Consider the following 20,865-nt stretch of genomic DNA (forward strand, 5'->3'; position numbering starts at 1 on the left):
ACTTAGAGACAAACAGTGAGAAAAAGAAAGATAGGAAAGGACAGTGAACGGATTCTGGTTCTTCAGTAAGTCAAAAAAATTTGATTACGTAAATAAAAAAGTGAGGAATGTAAGATACGAGGGCTTAGACACCCCTATCCAGAGACTACTATGCACTTTGGGTATGTGGCTGTTTTTCATGGTCTGGTCTAAGACCCTTAATTACTGCAATGGGAAATCTTAAACACACAGATTACAAATGGTATTTTAGGCAACAGTGTTCTTCCAACTTTGTGGAAGCAGTTTGGGGAAGGTGCTTGTCTGTTTAAACATGATAATGCCTCTGCACAAAGCCAGCTACATAACAACATGATTTTAACAAATTTGGTGTGGAAGAATGTAACTTGGCTGAACAGAACACTGACCTCATCCAGCACCTCTGGGAGCCAGGCTTCATCACCCAACATTCATGTTGGACCTCACTAATGCTTTTCTAGCTGAATGGCAGCAAATCCCTGCAGCCAGGTTCCAAAATCTTGGGGGAAGCCTTCCCAGAGGAGTGGAGGCTGTCATAGCAACACATTAATGCCCATGGTTTTGGAATGGGGTAAGCAAAACTGCAGTTCAAGCTGACATCTACATCGGCAATGACAAGATTGAGCAAGTGTCCTCTTTGTTTCAGAACTAAATGACCCAAACAACACGGAAATAAGGCAAAGGCAATAGCACTACCAAGTTCTGGAACATTTGGAGAGACAGATCTGTGAGCACTTGCACCAAGACACGCCTTTTCAATAGTGTTGCCGGGCCAGTAGCCTCGTATGGCTGTGACACGTTGAGCCGTAAAATAACTGATGAACAAAAGTTGATGGTCATACAGACGGATTCTCGGTATACCACACAGTGAAAAGAAATCTAATGATTTCATCCTAAAAAAGACTGGCATGAAACCAATCCTTCTGGAAACATCTCAAGAACTGATGACACACGGGAACGCTTTGTGCTTGAAGGCAAAGTAGAAGGAAGACGCTCCCAAGGCACATGACACACTTTCTTTGAGTCTCCACATGTTTTTGCTGCATAGTGTAAGGTGATTCTCATTCTGTTTTAATAAATATTGGGGATGCAGACTCATACCATATTTTTGTGATCACCTGAAACTTTGATTCAAACTGTGAAAAGTTTAAACTGTACTCACATCGGCGACTCCAGCCTCCAGGATGCTGAGCTTGGCTTCTTTCTCCAAAGCCGCTTTCTGCTGAACTACAGTGAGAAAAAGAACACAGAGGAAACAACAATCATCAATGAACTGAAAAAAAAAAGAGAAAATAATCTCAGACATTTTCTCATCTTGTATCTATAGGAACAAACACAGGAAACTCAGCCCTGAAGCTGAATCAGGTCAGTTTAAAAGCAAACATTAATCTATATAGAACAAAATAGACAATCAAATTAAAATTAGTTGATAAGCTTAGCAGAAGGAAGAGCAACAACTTTCCTCTTCAACATCTTGTATCATGCACTTTAAACTGGATAAACTTTAAGATTTGATTAATTCCTGGTGCTCACAATAATGTGCAGTATGCAACCATGTGTGTACAGTAGCTACCATTAATCAATGGCACAAATTCCACCAAACCAGCATTTAAACTCTGCGCTTGACTGATCCACAGAAAATCAATGCTTCCTCCTTTCTCCTGAACTTTAAACACACAATGTATACACAGCAGAACCAGAACCTCATTCATCCAAAGACCTCGGGAATGCAGTTTGTTTTAAATGTTTGTGAAAGGTAAAGGTAACTGGAAAAAAAAAAAAAAACTGAATCTAAAATTTCCAACTGTCACTAGGTTCAGGAACATATCAGCAACATTTTTTCATATTGTTATTATCATTAATGTTTTTTTTCCAAGTCCTTCAAAATCAGAACAGAAATTAATTCATCAATACATTACTTATTTTTACACTAATGACTCTGGAGGCTACAAGAGGCAGCAAGAGAAAGCAGTTTCAAGTTATGGAGATCTGAAGTAGCCAGTGGTTAAGTGTCCTTGTCCTCCTGATTGTGGGCACGAGATCTGCAAAGCATTCACTGTTTTGGATGGCAGGTAGGTATGAGGACTTCTACATTAACACCTGACAGCACTCTGTCAAAGTTTGCAATCATCTATGGAAATGTCTTGTCATGAAGTTTGAGTATGACATTGAGTGAGATCCCTTCACTTTTCATCTGACACCGTGAAGTCACATTTTGAATTTGTCTAATTATATTCCCATCAGCCTCATCTGTACTTTTTATTCGGTGCTAATGGGCTAATCTCATCATGCTAACACGCCAAACTATGATCTTGACTATAGAAAACACCTAACCATGCTAAAGCATCTGACCAGCATGGTAGTATTGTATTTGCGGGCCTGTTAGTATGGTGATGTTAGCATAGAAGTAGTGTGGTTGGAAATTTCTATACATTTTTAAGCATTTGAAGATCTGATCTTCACTAAACCGTCATGTCGTCAATCATATAGAGAGCTAATAAAAACAAATGAAACGGTCACAGTTGTCATACTGACATTTAAGGTGTATTGATTGATTTCCGAACATCAATCATGCATTCAGTAACACGCAAGAAAACATTCCACCTTAGAAGTTGACGGTAGCTGCCAGTTAGCCTTTGAGTTTGAGTTAATTAAATTGTTCATTAGTAAAGATGAAAAGACAGAAAACATCCTTTCATTCATTATTCACTCTTCTGACAGTTTCTTTGTCATGTTTCTTTGCAAATGCATCACAGATAAAGTCAGTCTGTTAAAGTTGGACTTGTGCAGCTTCCACAGTGCTGCTGGAAATGAAAGCTAGCTTAGCTACGTTTTCATAGCGTAGCCTATTAGCTTAGCTTATGGTTACATAACCTTCAAAACGAGCCACAGCTTAACTGTGTGTGCTCCAGAATTTAAATAGCACTACACCTGGATGTTAGCATTTAGCTCAAATCTAAAGTACAGTCTACCAGAGCAGCTAGCATGGCTGTATTGTTTATGACTTAATGTTACTATATGGATATTACAGTACAACTATCTTTTAAGCAAGACTGACCACATACACTGAAATTTGGATTTTAGCAAACAGGAGGTGAAAACAGTTTTATCTTTGAAGTTATCATGTGAGCACTACCACAGAGAAAAATGATCCAGGTGGTCAAACTGTACAGTTGTTAAATGGTCAAATTGGCTGGTGAGAGCGATTTCAACTCTTTTATCAAGCTTTGGTGAAAGGTCTGTAAGGAAGATATTTTCTCTTACATTTTCATCCACTGGTGAATTTCTGCTCTTTCTTCCCACTCTAACATTTCTAAATCCACCTCACTTGTAGCCTCACTATCCTTTGAATTGAGGTACCACTGAACTTTGGATTTTAGCAGACAGGTGGAGGGTGAAGGTGGCGATGTCATTGAGGTTATCACGTGAGCACTTGCCATACACAAATGTTTTCTAAATTATGCCAACAACACCTCCACAGGGCTCGACAATAAACACTGCCGTTCCAGAACCAAATGAGCTATTACTGTAGCATATCTTCACTTTATGAAATATGAATTTTTAACCTGACCTGCCGCCAGGCAAATATTACGACAAATTTCCACACAAATAGAATTAAACCCTGCATAGAGCTCATTTTTTTCATCACCTTAAAGGGGAAACAAATGGAGGGCTACAATTGAAATTCATGGTGTAGCACATATTAAAGCCAGAACAAAATGTTATGAAATTTAAAAAAAAAAAAAAAAGGCTACATAATTACATTCACTTTGCTTTGCATCTGAATACAACGGTGTGGAGACAGAGAGCGAGTCTCCTTTGTTGACACACCAGGCAGATGAAGGATATGCAAATTGCAAGCCTTGACTCTGCTGAAGTCCTAATTCACCAACAGCCTTATAATTAGTCTTTCACTCTGTCAGAGCTTAATTTGCCAGTCAATTTATGCTATTTGTTGTGTAGCCACAGACCTTGACCATTAAACACCATTGTTTAAATGACAATGTACAACAAGGAAAACCACATCATTCACCAACAGGCAAAAAAATACTCTATTTGAGGTGAAACCTCTCTAATACCTACAAAATAGAAAACACTTAAGGTACAACTGTTAAAGATCCCCTATTTTAGTTGAAGTGTTGATCCATAAGAAGATATATTAGTGGTTTTAAGAACCAAAAACTATCTCAGTGTAGTTTTACATCTCCTCTCTCAGGTTTTTCTCTTGAGCTCCAGTAATAACAGGTCGGTCAGCCAATCAGAAGCGAGGAGGCTCTGAGCCTCTCTTCTGATTGGCTGACTGTTTTCTGAGTGATTTAATAAAAATATAGCATATTTCAGGTGAACACTCAAAATCCTGCAAGGTTGGATGGTTGGTCCAGGTGGGCGGGGCTTGGGGCATGGCTGAGAGCAGTGACTGCTTTGTTGTGACATCACAAAGTTCCAGAAGTCCTGACGGGTCGTTTTAAGGCTCAGTTTCTCAATACAGGCTGTGTGCATTTCATTAATATAGAACTTAGACCTGCTTTATAATCAGAGAACACATCCAAACTACCTTTATACAAATGGAACCTTTAATTGTATCTTGGTTATTGTGTGTTGCCTTTCAAGTGTGTTATGTGAAGGTAAGTATTCATTTAGTATGAAAAATAGACACATCTAGGTTGCTTACACTGTGATAAAGCCACAGTGAAGAGTTACTGTAGGGGCTGACTGGTCGATGTCCAGGCCCCAGACAGAGACATATGAACACCTTGCCGGCACCACTCGGCAATAGCCAAGTGGGCTGACATGTCTTAATAGTGCTGTCAGCAGGCAGCGACTGCAGGCTCAGCTCCCTTCAGTGAGAAATAGGGGCTGAAGTGGCTGAATTGGTTTGTCAGCGGCGCCTCTTCATAAGTTCACTGAGCAGCATCTGAATGGACTTCTGGTTCCGTGTTACACGTGTCTGACGGAGGTGTCTGTTGCTTCTCGTTGGGTCTTCAGACTCCTCAGCGCACTGACCTCTCAGGCGTTCTCAGTCACTTGTCAAAGGTTTGGCTCAGAGAGGAGCACAGCAGCTGTAGGTGATTTACGTTTGGAAAGTGCATTAATTGATTTACTTTTACTTGCAGTAACACGACTTTATAAAGTTCTGTAAAGGTTGGAGCCACATTACTCTTTATCACTTCACCTCTCGCTGGTTACTTGATGTTAACGACACCTTACTAGATTACTACAACTGTTATTGCTTGAACAAAACAAACTGCATCCCTTGCACTGCCCTAAATTACAAGACAGTGACTCTTCATGGTGCTCAGAGGTGCTGGTATTCCAATGGCTGATGTACCATTAGTTGTAGCTAGTTTAGTGAATTTACTCATGGCGAATCCACTGATTCCACTGAAATCAAGAGATTTCCATCCAAACCATTGCTGTTCCACACGCTGGTGTGACGTCGACCTTTGTCTGGTCTCTAGAGCACAGTTGTTTCGCTCTGTGTGAGCTTTCAGTGCTAGATTTTCTGGTGAGGCAGTAATTACTGTAACAACACTGCAATGCAGTGTACCTGACAAACCTGCCAATAGACAAAATTTAGGCAGATCACATTCCACCACTGCTTGTGCTTCACCAGGGAAACGACCGCAATCACCAATCATTTCATCTTTTTTTTTTTAAATGTGAAGAAGGTAGTTTTAAGCTGCTGTCATGCTTCCCATAAATACAGACCTTTTTTTTCTTTGTCAGACATCACATCTCGATCTGAGAAAGCTTCATTTTGGGAGTGATGAGGAGGAGGAGGTGGATTGTTCAGAAGTTTGTTTTGCTGCCTCTGGAGCCATAAGCTCTGTCCTCTCAAAGTAAATAATACATTATTGCAGCTTTTCATTTTAAAGATAAAATCAGTTTTATTTGTTTCAATCTGATGCTGCCAATCCTTTTGTTAGTGCCATTTCTTTGAAACTGTGGCTATTGTCACTTACTCTGAATGAACGCTGTAGTGGTGCCAATGCATTGATTTCCCCAAAATTTAAAGGATTAATCAGGTTCAAATGAAACACAGGCGGAGATGGTAAACAACGGGCAACTTTGGGACCGAACTCAGTGAAACAACTAAAGACTTTGTTACCTAAAGTGCCTTTGGTAATTGGTGAGACAAAACCTATTTGAGTTGCATCTGCAGGAAAGCCTAATTGACAGTCTCACCCCCCCCCCCCCCCCCCCACACACACACACACCTACATACACACGTTTAATTCCTGATACTGAATCAGAGTAAAAAGCCTGATATACCCAAACACAAACAAACATGAAAGCGTTCAACATGATTTTCATTGGGAGGGAATCAGAAAACTCTGTAGCAACACAGGCGCCCGTCTGGTTCCCCGGAGTGACTTGCCACGCGGCCAGCGAGCGTGACTACATCACAGGCGGTGAGCTCCCTCTAATTAGCCGACAAGTCTTTGGACCTCCCAACACCGCGGCACTGCGGCCTCTCTCCCGTATGTAGCCAAAAGCTACCCGGACCATCCATTGCTCTCCTCTCCTGCAGACTACAAATGAGTCCAAGTCGGATGAGAGCACTGCTCATGAGCAGGCGAGCCGAGGTGCCTCATTTGTACCCCAGCGAGCTTTCTCTCCAAAACCCAAATTGGATCCATTTTTAAGAAGCTGCAATGGGCTGGGTGTCGTGATCAGACCGACTGGCGACTTTTCTTTTAGCCTGACTGGCAGCACGGTGTGAAAATAAGCCGTAATGTGACAAAATGGGAATGAAGCAGCGATGGACTGCAGACTGAGAGTGAACTGAGGGGAAATGATCTATACTCAGATTATTCTATTTTTTCCATTTCCAGAATATTCCATCTTCCATTGTACCTCTCAGATACATTTGAACTGCGGGGAAAAAAATTGGGCCTGAAGGAAGTAACGAGGACCAAATCTCATTTCTACAAAAGGGGCCCCTTTATTTTCCCTCCAAAACACACAGAGGCGCTTCATTTGTCACCCAAGCTGCCCCTGTCCTGAATTTTGCTTTATGTTAACTCAATGTATCTGAGGCGCCTAGAGGGAAACACAGCGAGTGCCGGGGATTCAGAAATGCTTCATTTTTCACCGTTGACAAAAGGGAAAGGCCCAGGCTGGCTCCTCCAGTCCCCAGACCAACAGAATAGATGCTTTCGCAGCACCGAGAGGTCGTTATTTCAACCACTAACCACCCCCCACCCACCCAACGTCCATACCTCTCACTCACCCTCCCGGGTACATTTCAGGAGTCGTATAATGAGAAGAAAACAACAGCCATCTTTCAAAACTAAAGGCAGCGAGAGCGGCGCAGCACCATCACTGCAGTGACACAGTACAGGGATGTAATCACATTAGTTGGATCATGAGAGCGACGATCCCTGGGCAAATCAAAATATATCGCTGGCTGGTTTTACTCTGTCCCTGCAAGGCCTGATCGGTGCCCCAAACCATCACTGAACGTCTCACAGATGATAAAAAAAACAACAAGAAAAGAAAAGGTTGCAACTTCTCAACTAAAAAGGACACAGAAAAAATGTTGCAGCTAAATGAAAAAAAACTAAAGCAAGAGGAGTTATTAGATAGTGGCTTAGTTTCAGCATGAAAGAAAAAAAACTGTCAAATTACCTTAATGTGAATGCAAACTTTTGACAAACTGAATATGAGACAAGAAATTAAAAATAAGGAAATAAGTTTTAAAGGGAGTAGAGGAAAATATACTGCAAATTTAACAAATGTGCTTAACTATAACAGGCTGCATGTTCTGCAGGATCACTGTAGATGAAATAACATGAGCACCCCCAGTAAAACATCAGACGTAGTCACACCTGCTGCTACAAAGCTGTGTCATGTTGGGCTCCAGTCTGTAGAGTTTTATACCAACATAGACAATAAATGCCAGATTTTTACGCCATAAAATACAAACCCGTCTAACTCTTTGTAAATGAACTCTTCATCTCATCATCGACGTCACGAGTCATGAATATTTGTGTCAAAAGAGATTTGCCCGTCGTTTTTTCAAAAGCGCCTTAATTAGATATGGTTTCACTCTCACTTGCATTAATTTGATTTCTGATATCAACTTTTCAGGCTTCAATCTGTTCCTTGTTGATGTACCCCACCCCCCCTCCACCCCCCACCCCTGGGTGTTATTGCCTGCAGTAATCTAGGATGCAGTATGAACAGGCAGCAGTGGCTTGGGTTGTGTGTGGGTGAGGGAGGGGGTCCATGAAGACAATGCCATGTGTAATTAAATTCAAAAGCAGGGGGCCGAAATGGCATCCAGGGCCACCTGGGGGACGAGAGATGATTAAGGGAGGAGAGAAAGAGACAGCAAGAGAGAGAGAGATGTGAAGACTGAGAGAAAAGAGGGGGAGAGAGGGTGACAGACAGATGGGGGAGACAAAATGATGGGTGGGAGAGAGAGATGTAAAAAGAAGGGGTGAGGCAGGAGGAGGAGGAGGTGGTGAGGGAGAAAGAATGATGATGTAGGAAGGAGGAAGGAAGAAAGAAATAAAGAGGAAAGAGATTAAGACAGAGAGAGAGGAGATAAGGACACAAGGAGAAAAGAGAACAGAAAGAAAGGAATGGGACAAAAAGAAAGAGGAGGGAAGAGAAAAATTAAAAGAAAGAGAGGAGATGAAAAACATGACATATGACCAAAAAAACGATTTTCACTTCAAACTAGAAGGAGCTGATCCAATATCAACATGCTAAATCACGTAGCTAAAGGAAGTTAGCTCTGTTAATTTTTCAATCAATAACCTGTGATGCAAATCTACAACTAGATGGTTTTTGGTTCTTAAAACCAAAAATATATCTTCTTATGGATCAACACTTCAAATCAAACACAGGAAAGTGTCAAATATGGGACTTGTAATGTAACAATAAAGGTAATATTTTAGGTAGGTATTATTTTTCTGCCATTTAACCAACATTTCTTCAAGTAATGAATTCTGTATTTTCATCCTACAATAGCATGACGTCACCTTGTTATTTCCATATAGTTACCATTAGGGTTACTGAGTCCACATCTTCCATATGGGGATGTTTGGTTGAACTCAGGCATTATCCAATTACAATTACACAGCAACCATAATGTGTTTGTTTTGCCTTGTTGCGTTGAACGCTGTTCGCCGCATTAATTGATGACATTTAGCTCTTCGCTTCTGCTCCGTTTGATTCATTCACATTTTAAAAGGCAGGTATTAAACACCTCTATTAGTTTACATAAACAATTCATTAAGCTGATATGACACTGGGGACCCCAGCAGGAAAACATATCCCAACCACCCACAACAATTAATGACCTTGCATCAGCCAATGCCTCGCTGCACTGCTACAGAAAGCCCTGTTCCAAAATACAAGCGTTCATTAGTAGATCACCACTCACACTATGAAATATAAACTCATATAAAACAGCTATAGCTGTATTTTTTCTTCTTCCACATTTATATGGTACACAGCCACTCTTTGGGGAGTTGGGAAGTGTGTAAAAGAGATTTTCTTTCTGAGAGGGAATTGTCATAAAAACTAATATTCCCCAAGTAGAGGTGACCTTTGAGAAATTGAGTCTTGAGTCATAAAAGCCCATTCTCCACAAATGCAACTGACCCCCTGTATGTGTGGGGGGGAAATGAAATAAAATCCTGTTCTGGCTCCAAAAATGTGATGACAAACTGGATTTGTGCAAATTTTGCCTTCAGCCGCTGCTTTTTCCCCAACACCGCTATGCCCTCTCTCCTCCATCTCTTACACCCTCTCCCCTTTCTCTCCCTTCCTCCTGACTCACTACTTCTCTCCCCTCAGTTCTCCTCTTCATCTTCCTCTCATCATCAATCTGTCTCCTCCGTTCCTTCTTCCTTGTATCTCCTCTCACATCTCCCTACCGATCCCTCTTCCTTGTGTTCTCTCATTGCGCTTCTTGTTTGTATGATATCGTATACGAACAGATCTTGTGTCATATCCTTTAACAGATGACAGAAGTATTCTTCGTTACACGACTTCAACTTTTCTGAAAATAAAATAATAATGTACAAATTTCCAGTGACAAGTTTTGTAACGTTCCCCTCTCGCTGAATACCAAACTTACAGAATGTTTTTGGTACAATATCTAAAGTTCAACAACCTGTGTGACTCTGACATGGAAGACTGTTTTCACAACCTTGAGCAGCCAGTTTGCTTTATCTGAACTGCTTGTTGGATGGTCAGATAACCTCCACCCACACCACATCAGATCGGCGGGGGGGTTGTATCGGACCATCATGCTGTGGAGGAACCAGGGTTTAAATTTCTGCTCTCTAGCTCTCTTTTTTTCATTCTTTACACAATTATTTCTGTCACTTTTCACAAGAACAAGCAGGTGCAACAGCATGAACGACTTCCAGGAGAGACAGCCTGAAAATGTGAGGCTGTGCCGCTCTAAAAAGAAAAGAGCCTATAGGTCGTCTGTGCAGCAGCTCGTCACTGCCCATAGTGGCGACCGTGGAAGTCAGGTGACGTATAGAGAGCGACAGTCTGAATTGGCAGGAGGTGGAGGTAGATGAAAGGGTTGACAAAAGACAGGAGTTGGGAGACTACTGTTCGGTTTATGGTTGAAACTAATTGTCGTCATTGTTTCTTTTAACCGTGGCCACAACCACAACCTGGATGTCTCCCTCTAACCTTAACCAAGTAATTATTTTACCACAAACCATGACCGTTCCCTAAACCTAACCAAGTTGTTTTTGTGCCTAAACCTAATCAAACCATGACTGTTTCAGGCTTAACCACATGATTATTATTGTTGCTATGATAACAAATCAAAGGGTAGGGATGAACGATTTAGGTTATTCAGGTTATTCAGGTTGGAGGACTGGCTGGAAAATGTGTTCAGTTATCTCTATATTTCAACGATACAGTGTCTCCCTCTCACTCTGTTTCCCCCAGCAGCGAGTGCTGACAGAGTTGGTGGACAACATGTCATATGAAAGACTTCTTTTTAAGCATAACCCAACCCTAACTTCTACTTACTGTCACCACTGGGTTATTTTCACCTCTAAAATGTCTAAAACACAGAAGGTGTTTCAGAACTGTTTTTCAGTCATCTAACATGCATATGCATTTTTACACGTTAAGTCTATTTTCAATACTGCACCTCAACACATCCTATGTAGACACTCTCACTGAGGACTGATGCTGCTTTCACCGCCGAGCCGGTGTAGTCATCATTAGACAGTTAACCTTAACCAAGTTTTGTGCCTGAACTTTATTGATTCTTAACCAGAGAGGTGGCAGATCAAAAAATGCTAATGGTCATTTTATGATCATGGTCTGTGTCATCGTGACGATAACAGAGTCAGATGAGAAAATGCTTATATGGGTTGATTTGGATGGCACTTGCAAATGATCTATTTTATTGTTTAGTTTAGAGGAATAAAAACTGTGAAGTGCCAGGTTAGGTTTGGGTTAGGTTTCTTATCTTTTATCTTATTCTTTAATCAGCTGGTTCCTGGTTTGGGTTAGGGTTAGGGTATTCTTATTTACTCACATCTCTCCCCTCCCCTCTTCTCCCTTTCTTCTCCCCTCTCTCCTCTCCTCCATCCAATCCTCTGCCCTCCCTCACCACGCTCTTTGCTCACATCTATCTCTTTCTATCTTCTTGCCACCCTTTCTTATCCTCTTTCCTCCCACTCCCTCCTCACTTCCCTCCACCGCAGAGTGTTTGTGGGGGGTGTTTGTAGGGCTGATAAGTGGCAGATGACGATCGCTTGGCGAGGCCGGAGATAAGGCTGCCAAAACCGGGGGCCGCCATCTATCAAACCTCCCACAGCAGAGCCAAGCATCACCCAGCCGAGGCAGGGAACGAGGGATGGAAAAGGTAACAGCTCTCCATCTTCAGACACAGGAGGAATTCCCTGACAGACCGGCCGACATGCACCGGATATTTTCTGTAAATAATGCTCAGTGTTTGCTTTAGTGCCAGACAGGCAGGAGGTTGCTGCATGAGGACGATTCAGATCGGGTAAGATATTGACTGCAGACGACAAAATTGAGTTTTAAATGTCTTACTGTGATCGAGAAAGACTAAAGGAATCACTGCTGGGATTAGTTTGTGGAACTGTTTCTCTTAATAAGCTTTAGACCCTAAATGGAAAAAAACTGAAAAGTTTTCTCTGGCAATTACTGTGTCTTCTTTTGTGCTGTTGGTTGCTGCTGTCATGCTGTCCTGATTATCTAACACTGTGACCTGCCCCTGGTGGATTGCCATAACTACGCCCTGTGGTTTTGTTATATGTGCAGTCCAGTTCAACAACATCAAAAATATCACTTAGTAAGTACTATTATCAAAACTGTACTGGAGGACTATTGTAGTAGCTTGAGTGCATAATGGAGATGAGCATGGGTTACTCCGGGGGAAGGTAAGTCTGGGCGATATGACTTCAAATCAACAGCACTATTATTTCAAACTTTTACCTCGATTATGATTAATGAACGATCACCTCGGTGCTTATCTGTCGCTCTCTTTTTTTGATCCTTGCTCTCTTTATATTCAGCAATGTGATTTAGCTCCAAGTGATTAAACAAATTGGTGTTGTTACATTTGGTTGCCGTCCGTATTGCATTCACCGCCGTCTGGTAGTCGTGACTGATAGCGACCCAATCAGGAGGCGAGATAGGTGTCTCAGTGTCTGTTCATCCAGACTACAACGCAACCGTGGAGTTTCAAAACTAAAACAGGTCCGGCAGCGTTTCCAAACAGTTCAAAAACCCAGGAGTCCTGTGGATGCCAGGCATAAACGTAGCAGAAGTGATGTTTTCAAACTAAAACCTATTAGTGTGGATGTAACCTGAGCTCAGTGTTTAAACTTGTGTCATCCATATCACCTGCTTCACTTTCAGTGAACGTGGACTAACGTTAGCTGGACGAGGCGGAGGCACTTGACTGAACACAAGGTAATATTTTTTTTCAGAGGGCAGTTCATAAATGCACTTATTGGGTAAAGTATTTACCAAATTAACTGACATGAGCAAGGCTAAATTGGCAGGAGGTTCTATATGTGGGTTTTGATACTTTGTTATTTGCTCAGCCCCAGTGGAAGTCAAACTCAGCCAGAATTCAAATAAGTCATTTTTTTGTCCACAATGCGATTAAGTATATTATATCCAAAAATATAGTTGGTCTCAAGTGACCACAGGAAGAAGCTTAAACAACGCGTGAAAACAACAACCAGCCATTTGTGGCATAGTTTGATAAAAAAAATAATGGTCCAATGTCAACTAGTATCAAATTGAGGAGAATGAAATTTAAATGACATGCTGTTCAAACTGGATTTTAACAAAGACCTGCCAACAAGCCACGTAGGGAAACCTAATTTTAATAACATCAGGTTACGCAGCACATTTATGTTTCTAATGTGAATATAGAATGAATAATAACAAAGAGGTAGAAAAAGAGGCCACTTCTTCAGCAGTATAATGTGGTGGGGGGCTATGTACCTGGACTTAATGAACTGCAGAAAGAGTAGGATCCTAACGTAACATGAAACACTTTTACCTGTTCAGCAGACAGACTAAACAGTAGTTGAACTTTTTTGTGGTAGGTCTATTTGCTTTCACAACTTAAACAAGCTGCACTAGAGTCTGCTTCAAACCGGAGTGAAACTTTCACATCAGCCCAAACGAAGCGCACTAAAAGGGCAAACACAGCAGAGTGTAGGCATGAAAACACTTTCACAGCATCTCGATTTGATTTAAGATTTGAAGATTTAACATGGTGTATCACTGCAACCCTGACTTTGCTCATAGAGTGACAAAGGACTACATACTAAGAAGAAGGTTTAAGAAGTAATCAAACATCTGATGTCCATCAGGAAATGTAACAGGATACAGTTTCTGTGTGAAATGTCAGTTGGAGATGTGTGAGCAGGCTGTCACAGGGAGCGGGGAGACGGCTCTGCATCACACAGACGGTCCTTCAGAAGCTGTTAACACTCCTCAACAGCTCTGATCTGCACACACTGAGTGGGAAGCAACTTGTGATTGTCCATGTGCCAGCATGTGATTACAGGTCCTCATATACATGTGACATGTTCATACATATCAGGCTGAATAATGGCTAATATGTATGCTGATTGCATCGCATATTCTCATGGCTTTAGGTTCCTTTCAGATGACTGTAATCATACATGATGCACAGCAGCTGATTTTTCTTTTTTCTTTTTCTTTTTTTCATTTTGCATCCTATTTAAGATTTTGTGTCCAGATTCAGAGACTTGGGTGCAGGACTTGTTGTTGTCAAGCGCTTTAAAATACTTGCCACATTCACACATACAGTACATACATCACATCACACTCATACACTGATGGAACAGCCATCAGAGGCAAATAGGGGTTCAGTATCTTGCCCAAGGACACTTCAAAATACGGATCGGTGGAGCCGGAATCACCCACCGACCTTCAGGTTAGTGGACAACATGCTTTGTTGAGCTTTAGGTATATTTTCTAATATTGGACAAGGCCACACAAGCTCTTTGCTTCCAGTCTTTATACTAAGTCTTATCAGCTAAATTAGCATAAAGCTCCAACTCCGTATTAAAGAACAGACATGAGATTGGTGTCAATCATCTTGGAAACAACAGAATTAAGCTTATTTCCAAAAATGTTGAACTATTCATTTAATCTACAACAGTAGAGGGTGGGATGGAGTTCTGAAAACCAAATGATGCTGAAACCAAAACCATCTCTCGTAAAAACATATGAACTTTGTTCTTTAACAAAGACAAAATCCATGCATCACTTTTTGCAGGAGCTGTTGTCCAGTGTTGCAGTAATACTTCTACATGCTACGGTAATTGTATTGTTTTCTCCTGTAATACTTAACACCACTGAAAATTGAACTGAAAAATGTGTTACTGCCATGCATAATAAAAATGTTTAAAGAATTATGCTGCAGCTTATTGAATTAAAACCTCAATGTTAATACATCAGTGGCCGTCGTTCTGTCGGAGGTGATACTGCTGAGTAAGAGCGAGAAGAGAAGCAGCAGGAGAAGAAAAAGAGCCCCCACTTACTGCTCCTGACAGAAAAATTGACATGGAAAGCCAACACTTAACGTCGCCCTCCTCCATCACTCTCCCTCCATTCCTCTCCTCTTCTATCTCCCTCTCCTGCCTCACTCCGCCCTCTCTCTCTCTCTCGCTCTCTTTCTCTGATGGATGACCTTTACAGTACATATGACTCATCTTCTCGGCTGACTGGGTGAGAGAGCATGGTAGAGAGTGGGAGGGAGAGAGCTGATGGAGGCAGTGCTGGCCCAGCTGCCACTTGCTCTCCTCCGCTGTCTGATCACCAGGTGCTGCAGCTGGTTCAGACAGTGCAGTGGCATATTACAAAGTGGCGACAGGGCATGCTCGCAAAACATTCAAATTGTGACCGCAATGGAGCAACTGTATGTACATTTTGGTAAAAGAGGAGTTCGCTATTGTCCAGCCGAAATTACAACTTACAACTGATATCTGCAGGAGAATCCATAGGTTCAGATTTATAGACGTTTTTTGGTTTCTTTATCCCAGGCTAATGTTGGCATGTGTGCTCTTATGTTAAGTTCTTATTTAATGAGTTTTATTCTGACATTTGGGTCTTTGCGCAGCAGTTCCCTTAATCAGAGCCAGTGTTCTCCTATGGGAGACAATAAAAGTAACCTCGACCTTGACTTCAGTGTGCTTTAGCTCCAATGCAAAGATTATCGACTTTGTTGCCTAAGCCACCTCTAACGATTTAGGTGGTTGGATCTTCAGTTAATTGTGGCTGTGTGAGCACATCACACCTGGATTTTACATGATTTTGATCTGCTGAGCTGCATTCAGATCATCATGTGGGGGGTGGGGGGTATGTCACCGTCAGATCAGGAAGGAAGACGCGCACGGTCCTGGAGCGACAACTGGCAAACAGGTCACCTTGCAAATGTTTTCAAACCTGAAAAACTGAGCCAAGACACAGTGTCTGGCATGTTGGAGTTGAACCAAACTCAACCTTCATTGTTAATGCTTATCCTCTCAGAGATCTTGCACTAATTCTGTGGTATGTGCAACTGTAGAATTATTTTCCTTTATGTCTTTTTGTCTGGACATTGCTTTTGCCTCCTTTCTTTCTGTTAGGGAATCAATGTGAGTATATACAGTAATGTAAGGCTTTTGAAGCTCTGTTGTTGAATCTGTACCATCTGATGATAAGGTTAAAAGAAAATAATCTACTATATACACGCCTTAAATCAGTTCCTATAAGCACTACACTGGGTTATTTGATGTGTTTTTTCACTTTAACAACCTCCTGTTCTCTTGTTCTCTTGTGTCTTAGCATGTACACATGCATACATTCAAGCCCTCTGATGATAATGCCTTAAGCAAAGGCATTTTGTCTTTGTGTGCCAAAACATGCCAGTGAAATTTAGAGAGAGAGTTTAGGATTTTAAGTGTTTCAACAGATTTGGCTGTGATCAGAGCTTGGAAAGGCTTTTTGTCATTTTTTTGTCATGGATGACTGGTGCCCTAACCGGCAGTCATCCTCTGCCAGTCTCATCTCTTAAATGCCCACATACTGTACATGAATTTCGATGTGTGTGTGTTTTCATCCCCATGCAGCCCGCTGGCATTGCATTGCGGCCAAGGCCAGGCAGCTCGGAAGTCAGGCAGCGGGGGCTCTCATGGGGAATCACGCAGGCTTCTCCTCCACTGAAATTCCCCTTAGAGGAAATTTCCTCCATTATTACTGGAGGGAAGACAAGCAGTCCAAATGCTAGAGGAGAAAACCTTGAGCTTTCAATCGTTTCCCCGCCTCCTCATCTCGCCTGTACCACAATGCATTTGTAAGACTGTTGATGCTCGAGGTTGTTTGTCTTGTTCAAGTTGGGGCTGATTCGGCTGGATCTGTATTGACTGGAAACCATGACAAAAAAGTGCTGTTTCTTTGTAGCAAATATTGGTAAAACATGCAGCAAACTGACCCTGGCACAAGTCAACCAATACAAGAGAATAGTGGAGCGGTTGAAAGGTGTACTGGTTTTCTTCAGTATATCCTCTAAACAGGGTTATATACATTTTGCAGTGGTGGCACCACCCAGGTACAACCAAACCCTTTATAGTTGGACTGGCCAGTGTCCTGAGACCCCCTTCTTTGATTTATCCAGCTGTCTCCTAAAATATACATACAATTAACTTGCAACAGTAAATATATTTTGAGTGAAATGTACCTGAGATTGGATATGATCATTTAAGTCCTTGTCAAGTGGCAAATATGTCGATACTGAATGCATCAGTAAAAAGTTCACAGGCATCAAATTCGTTTTCCGCCATTATATTCTACAGCATAAAAGATTATGGTTAAGGTTAGGGAAAGAGGTAGTCTGGATTAGCAAATACCGAAACAGTTAACAGTGACCCAGATGTGTTTATTTACAACATCTGTGAAAATTCTCAGTCATCCAGCTCATGGTTGTCCTAGACGGGTTGAATGGAGGGCAACTGGACTTGTAGATACTTGAAGATATTTCACCTCCCATCTAAGAGGCTTCTTCAGGTCTGACTCTTTGTATACATACAGCCAAAACCACAATCTTTCCCTAACCTTAACCAAAGTGACTCTGGACTTCGTGTGTTTCTGGACTAGAACTCCAGACTCCAACAAGTCCTCCAACCAGAACAACAGTATAGGTTATTTGTCCCTACCCTCATTGTGGAATGCTCATGGATCAGAAAAAACGCTTACTGTCAGTTTGAAATGGGAAACAAACAAAGGTCTTCTATGTGATTATTGACTATCCATCCATCCCAACCTCCTCCTTACACAACTACTTTTCTATATACATCACCAGACTTCATTCCTTGCTACAGTTATAATTAACACAGCCACTAGAGGTTGCCTAACAATGAAGACCTATGGGGTCTTTTTTTTTTTTTTTTACAGAAGGATCGTTTCCCAGGATGCTTTGTAAAACTGCCATCCAACCCAACCTTGTCCTAGCCACTCCTGTGCTGTTATTTAATGCAGCGCTTCATTCATTCAAAGAAATGTTGCCCCTTCACAAAATCCAGCCAGTTATTACGTTTGTCACCACAATGTAAATGGGACATACAGTACATTTGTAATATAAATGTAGTTTCTAGCTGACAAGGTTGAATTACCTCACAACATTCAGCATTTTTTTTCCTCCTGCCTTTACATGCATCAACCTTCAAGCCTGGATACAAGAATGAAAAGCTGACTTTGTCTTAGTTACATCCTGGGAGGAAAACAAAGCAGATACAGATCAAAAGTCCAACGTGTTCACATCAGTTGGGAAGTACTTTCATTTAAAGTGACATGCCTGGTCGAGTGTGTAGGCATCTTTACAGCAGAATTACAGAGAGAAGGGCCTGACCTCACAGACACCGAGGACCAGGCTCCACGAAATGCATAGTGCACGTTCAAGATGTATTGACGATCACTTCACTCGGCTTGACATGATTATCCAATGAGGAAAAGGGAACCCGTTTCAAGAGTAAACAAGTGTAAAATGTAAGAGAGAAAAATGTACTGTAAAGTGCCGTCTGTAGCTGGAGACCTACATTTTCACCTTCAATACATTGGTGGAATTAATGGGCAATACCATTGTGTTAATCTGCCTTTTCACAAACAGAAAAGTTTGTTTTTGCATCAACATGAATCTTGAAAACATCCTATGACGATGATAGAGTTATTGTTTGTTTTTTTCAGAATCAAAACCAATATTTATGCTGCATTTCCTGAAAAATAAATATCGACCTTTTCATTGCCTTGCAATGATCAGTAATGGAAGGCCAGTTTATCCAGCTTTTTATCAACCAGACAGTCACAGATGCATCAGACATCTCTCTGACCCCCTGAGTAAATGTGTGCAAGAGCAGTTTAAGAAATAAGTGAGAAGAAGAGAAGAGAAAGGGGGATGACTTTGGTCAGTCCCACAAACACACCTCCTGCCTGCGGCCTGCCTCTCGCTGCGATGGCCACATCAGACAAGGCTCAGAGCAGAGCAGGACGGCAGCAGCAGAGAGCGCACATCCCAGTATCAACACAGCCTGAGGGCACAGTGGCCTGATGAGTAAGTCCACTTTCATATCAAGACGTTATCCTTGGCCGAGGAGCCATCTGGTCCCGCGGCTCATAATTACAATTCAGGCAGGACAAAAAAAAAAAAAAATCTGGTGAAGTGATAAATTTGGAGAATGACAGTAACACCTGAAATCTGACAGGGTACTGTAGCTATACTGCTGGGATAAAATTATGCTTTTTTTCTGCCTTGTTACTAGCAATAATAATAGTAATTATAATAATATTAGCAATAATATTAATAATAAACTCTTGCTGGGAGAGGATGGCTCAGCTTTGGAGAAACGCCAGATGACTTTAAGCAGAAAGAGGCTGAGGAGGGAGGGAGGTGATGTGGAGGGAGACTGAACACCGGCAGTCCATCTCAGGAGCCTGAACGATAGAGTTCAGATTGTAAATAAAGGGCAGCCTCCGGCGTAAAAAAAAAGGAAATGCTGCCAAAGCCTGGGCTGTTCGCCATGCTAGCAGACTTGAAAAAAAAAAAAAAAAGCCAGGGAAGTGACCGGTGGGTAAACTGGCATTAGGCTGCCAGCGCCCACTCAAGCTACATCTGTGGGACAGATTCAAAGGATAAGAGGGAGATATTCCTTCTCCCCAGAGCCTACAGTGTATCCGAGGCTTGGCTTTTACCTGCAGGGCTGAGCAATTTCAGAGGTATTGAGTTTCAACAACAGGTACGGGGATGAAGGAGTTCACCATCATTAATGTTGTCTTTTCTATGTTGAAAGATGACAGAGAGGCAGGTAAGGACCATCAGGAGTTTGCAGTGGACAGATGGATTTAAAGGAAAAGAGGATTTCAAGGAAGGAAAAAACCTCACACAGCCTTAAAACAGACGTTGGTGATGCAGGTTTTATTCCTGATTGGTGGTGTATTTCTTTTACTAAATCAACTAAATCAGTGATAATTGGTGACAATATGTGATAAATGGTTATTAACTTCATTCAGACTGAACAGAAAGTGAATTCCGGAAAACAAAAATCTGTAAAAACCTGTGAATCGCCACAAACAAACAGATTCAGGTTCAATCAAGGCGGCGCTAACTGAATTCACCCAGATATATGTATACCACAGTGGCTATTTACACCCTGGCTTTAGGCTCTCCTGGGAGAAGTTCTGACAGAGAGGCTCTCACAACGTTGTGAAGGGGTCTATTGTAACCCAACACATGATCTTTTCCCTGAACCTGTACAAATAGTTTTGTTGCCTAAACCTAAGCAAACTGTGACTTAAAGCTGAATAGCCGTATGGTGCCTATTAAACGGCACAAGGCAACAATTTGTACCGTCCTGCATGCTGTTTTTTAAGAGCGCAAAAAACAAGGCGCTCAGGGTGCCACCGAGCGCTGTAAATAGCCGAACAGTTGCCATGTGACTATTTTTACCCAGGTGCAAATAGACACTCACTTAAAATATTTTATCTAGAGTAAAAATTTGCCAGAAGCCGAATGACTGTACTTCATAAAGGTACAGAGACAAGACGAAAAAGTCTGTGGAAAAGTATCAAAACAAACTGCAGGTCTCACATAATGTCAGTTTATGTTGGTAACAGCTCAACTCAATAAAACTGAAGTTATCATTAGTTAAGGCCGTAATCAGTGAATGAAAGACGAGAATCTAAAGAATCTCATCACAAGTATTCACTACAGTAATACTTTCATGAACTGGAACAATATATAAAATCATAGGAAAACCCCAATCCCACATTAAATGTAAATTTGCAACGATATCTGCAGTTATTGTT

The 20,865-nt window shown here is 41.6% G+C and overlaps 1 protein-coding gene across 1 annotated transcript in view; it reads right to left on the bottom strand.

Moving 5' to 3' along the window:
• Positions 1–20,865, bottom strand: part of LOC111669744 (receptor-type tyrosine-protein phosphatase N2-like) — a 234,607-nt gene that overhangs the window by 99,547 nt on the left and 114,195 nt on the right. Inside the window, exon 12 of the mRNA XM_023426189.2 lies at positions 1,178–1,242. Coding sequence (XP_023281957.1) covers positions 1,178–1,242 — 65 coding nt within the window. The remainder of the gene's footprint in view (positions 1–1,177; positions 1,243–20,865) is intronic.

The sequence above is a fragment of the Seriola lalandi genome, unplaced genomic scaffold (assembly GCF_002814215.2).
Source record: "Seriola lalandi dorsalis isolate HSWRI2012SDOR001 ecotype SW California unplaced genomic scaffold, Sedor1 jcf7180002054816, whole genome shotgun sequence".
In the NCBI taxonomy this organism is placed as follows: Eukaryota; Metazoa; Chordata; class Actinopteri; order Carangiformes; family Carangidae; genus Seriola; species Seriola lalandi.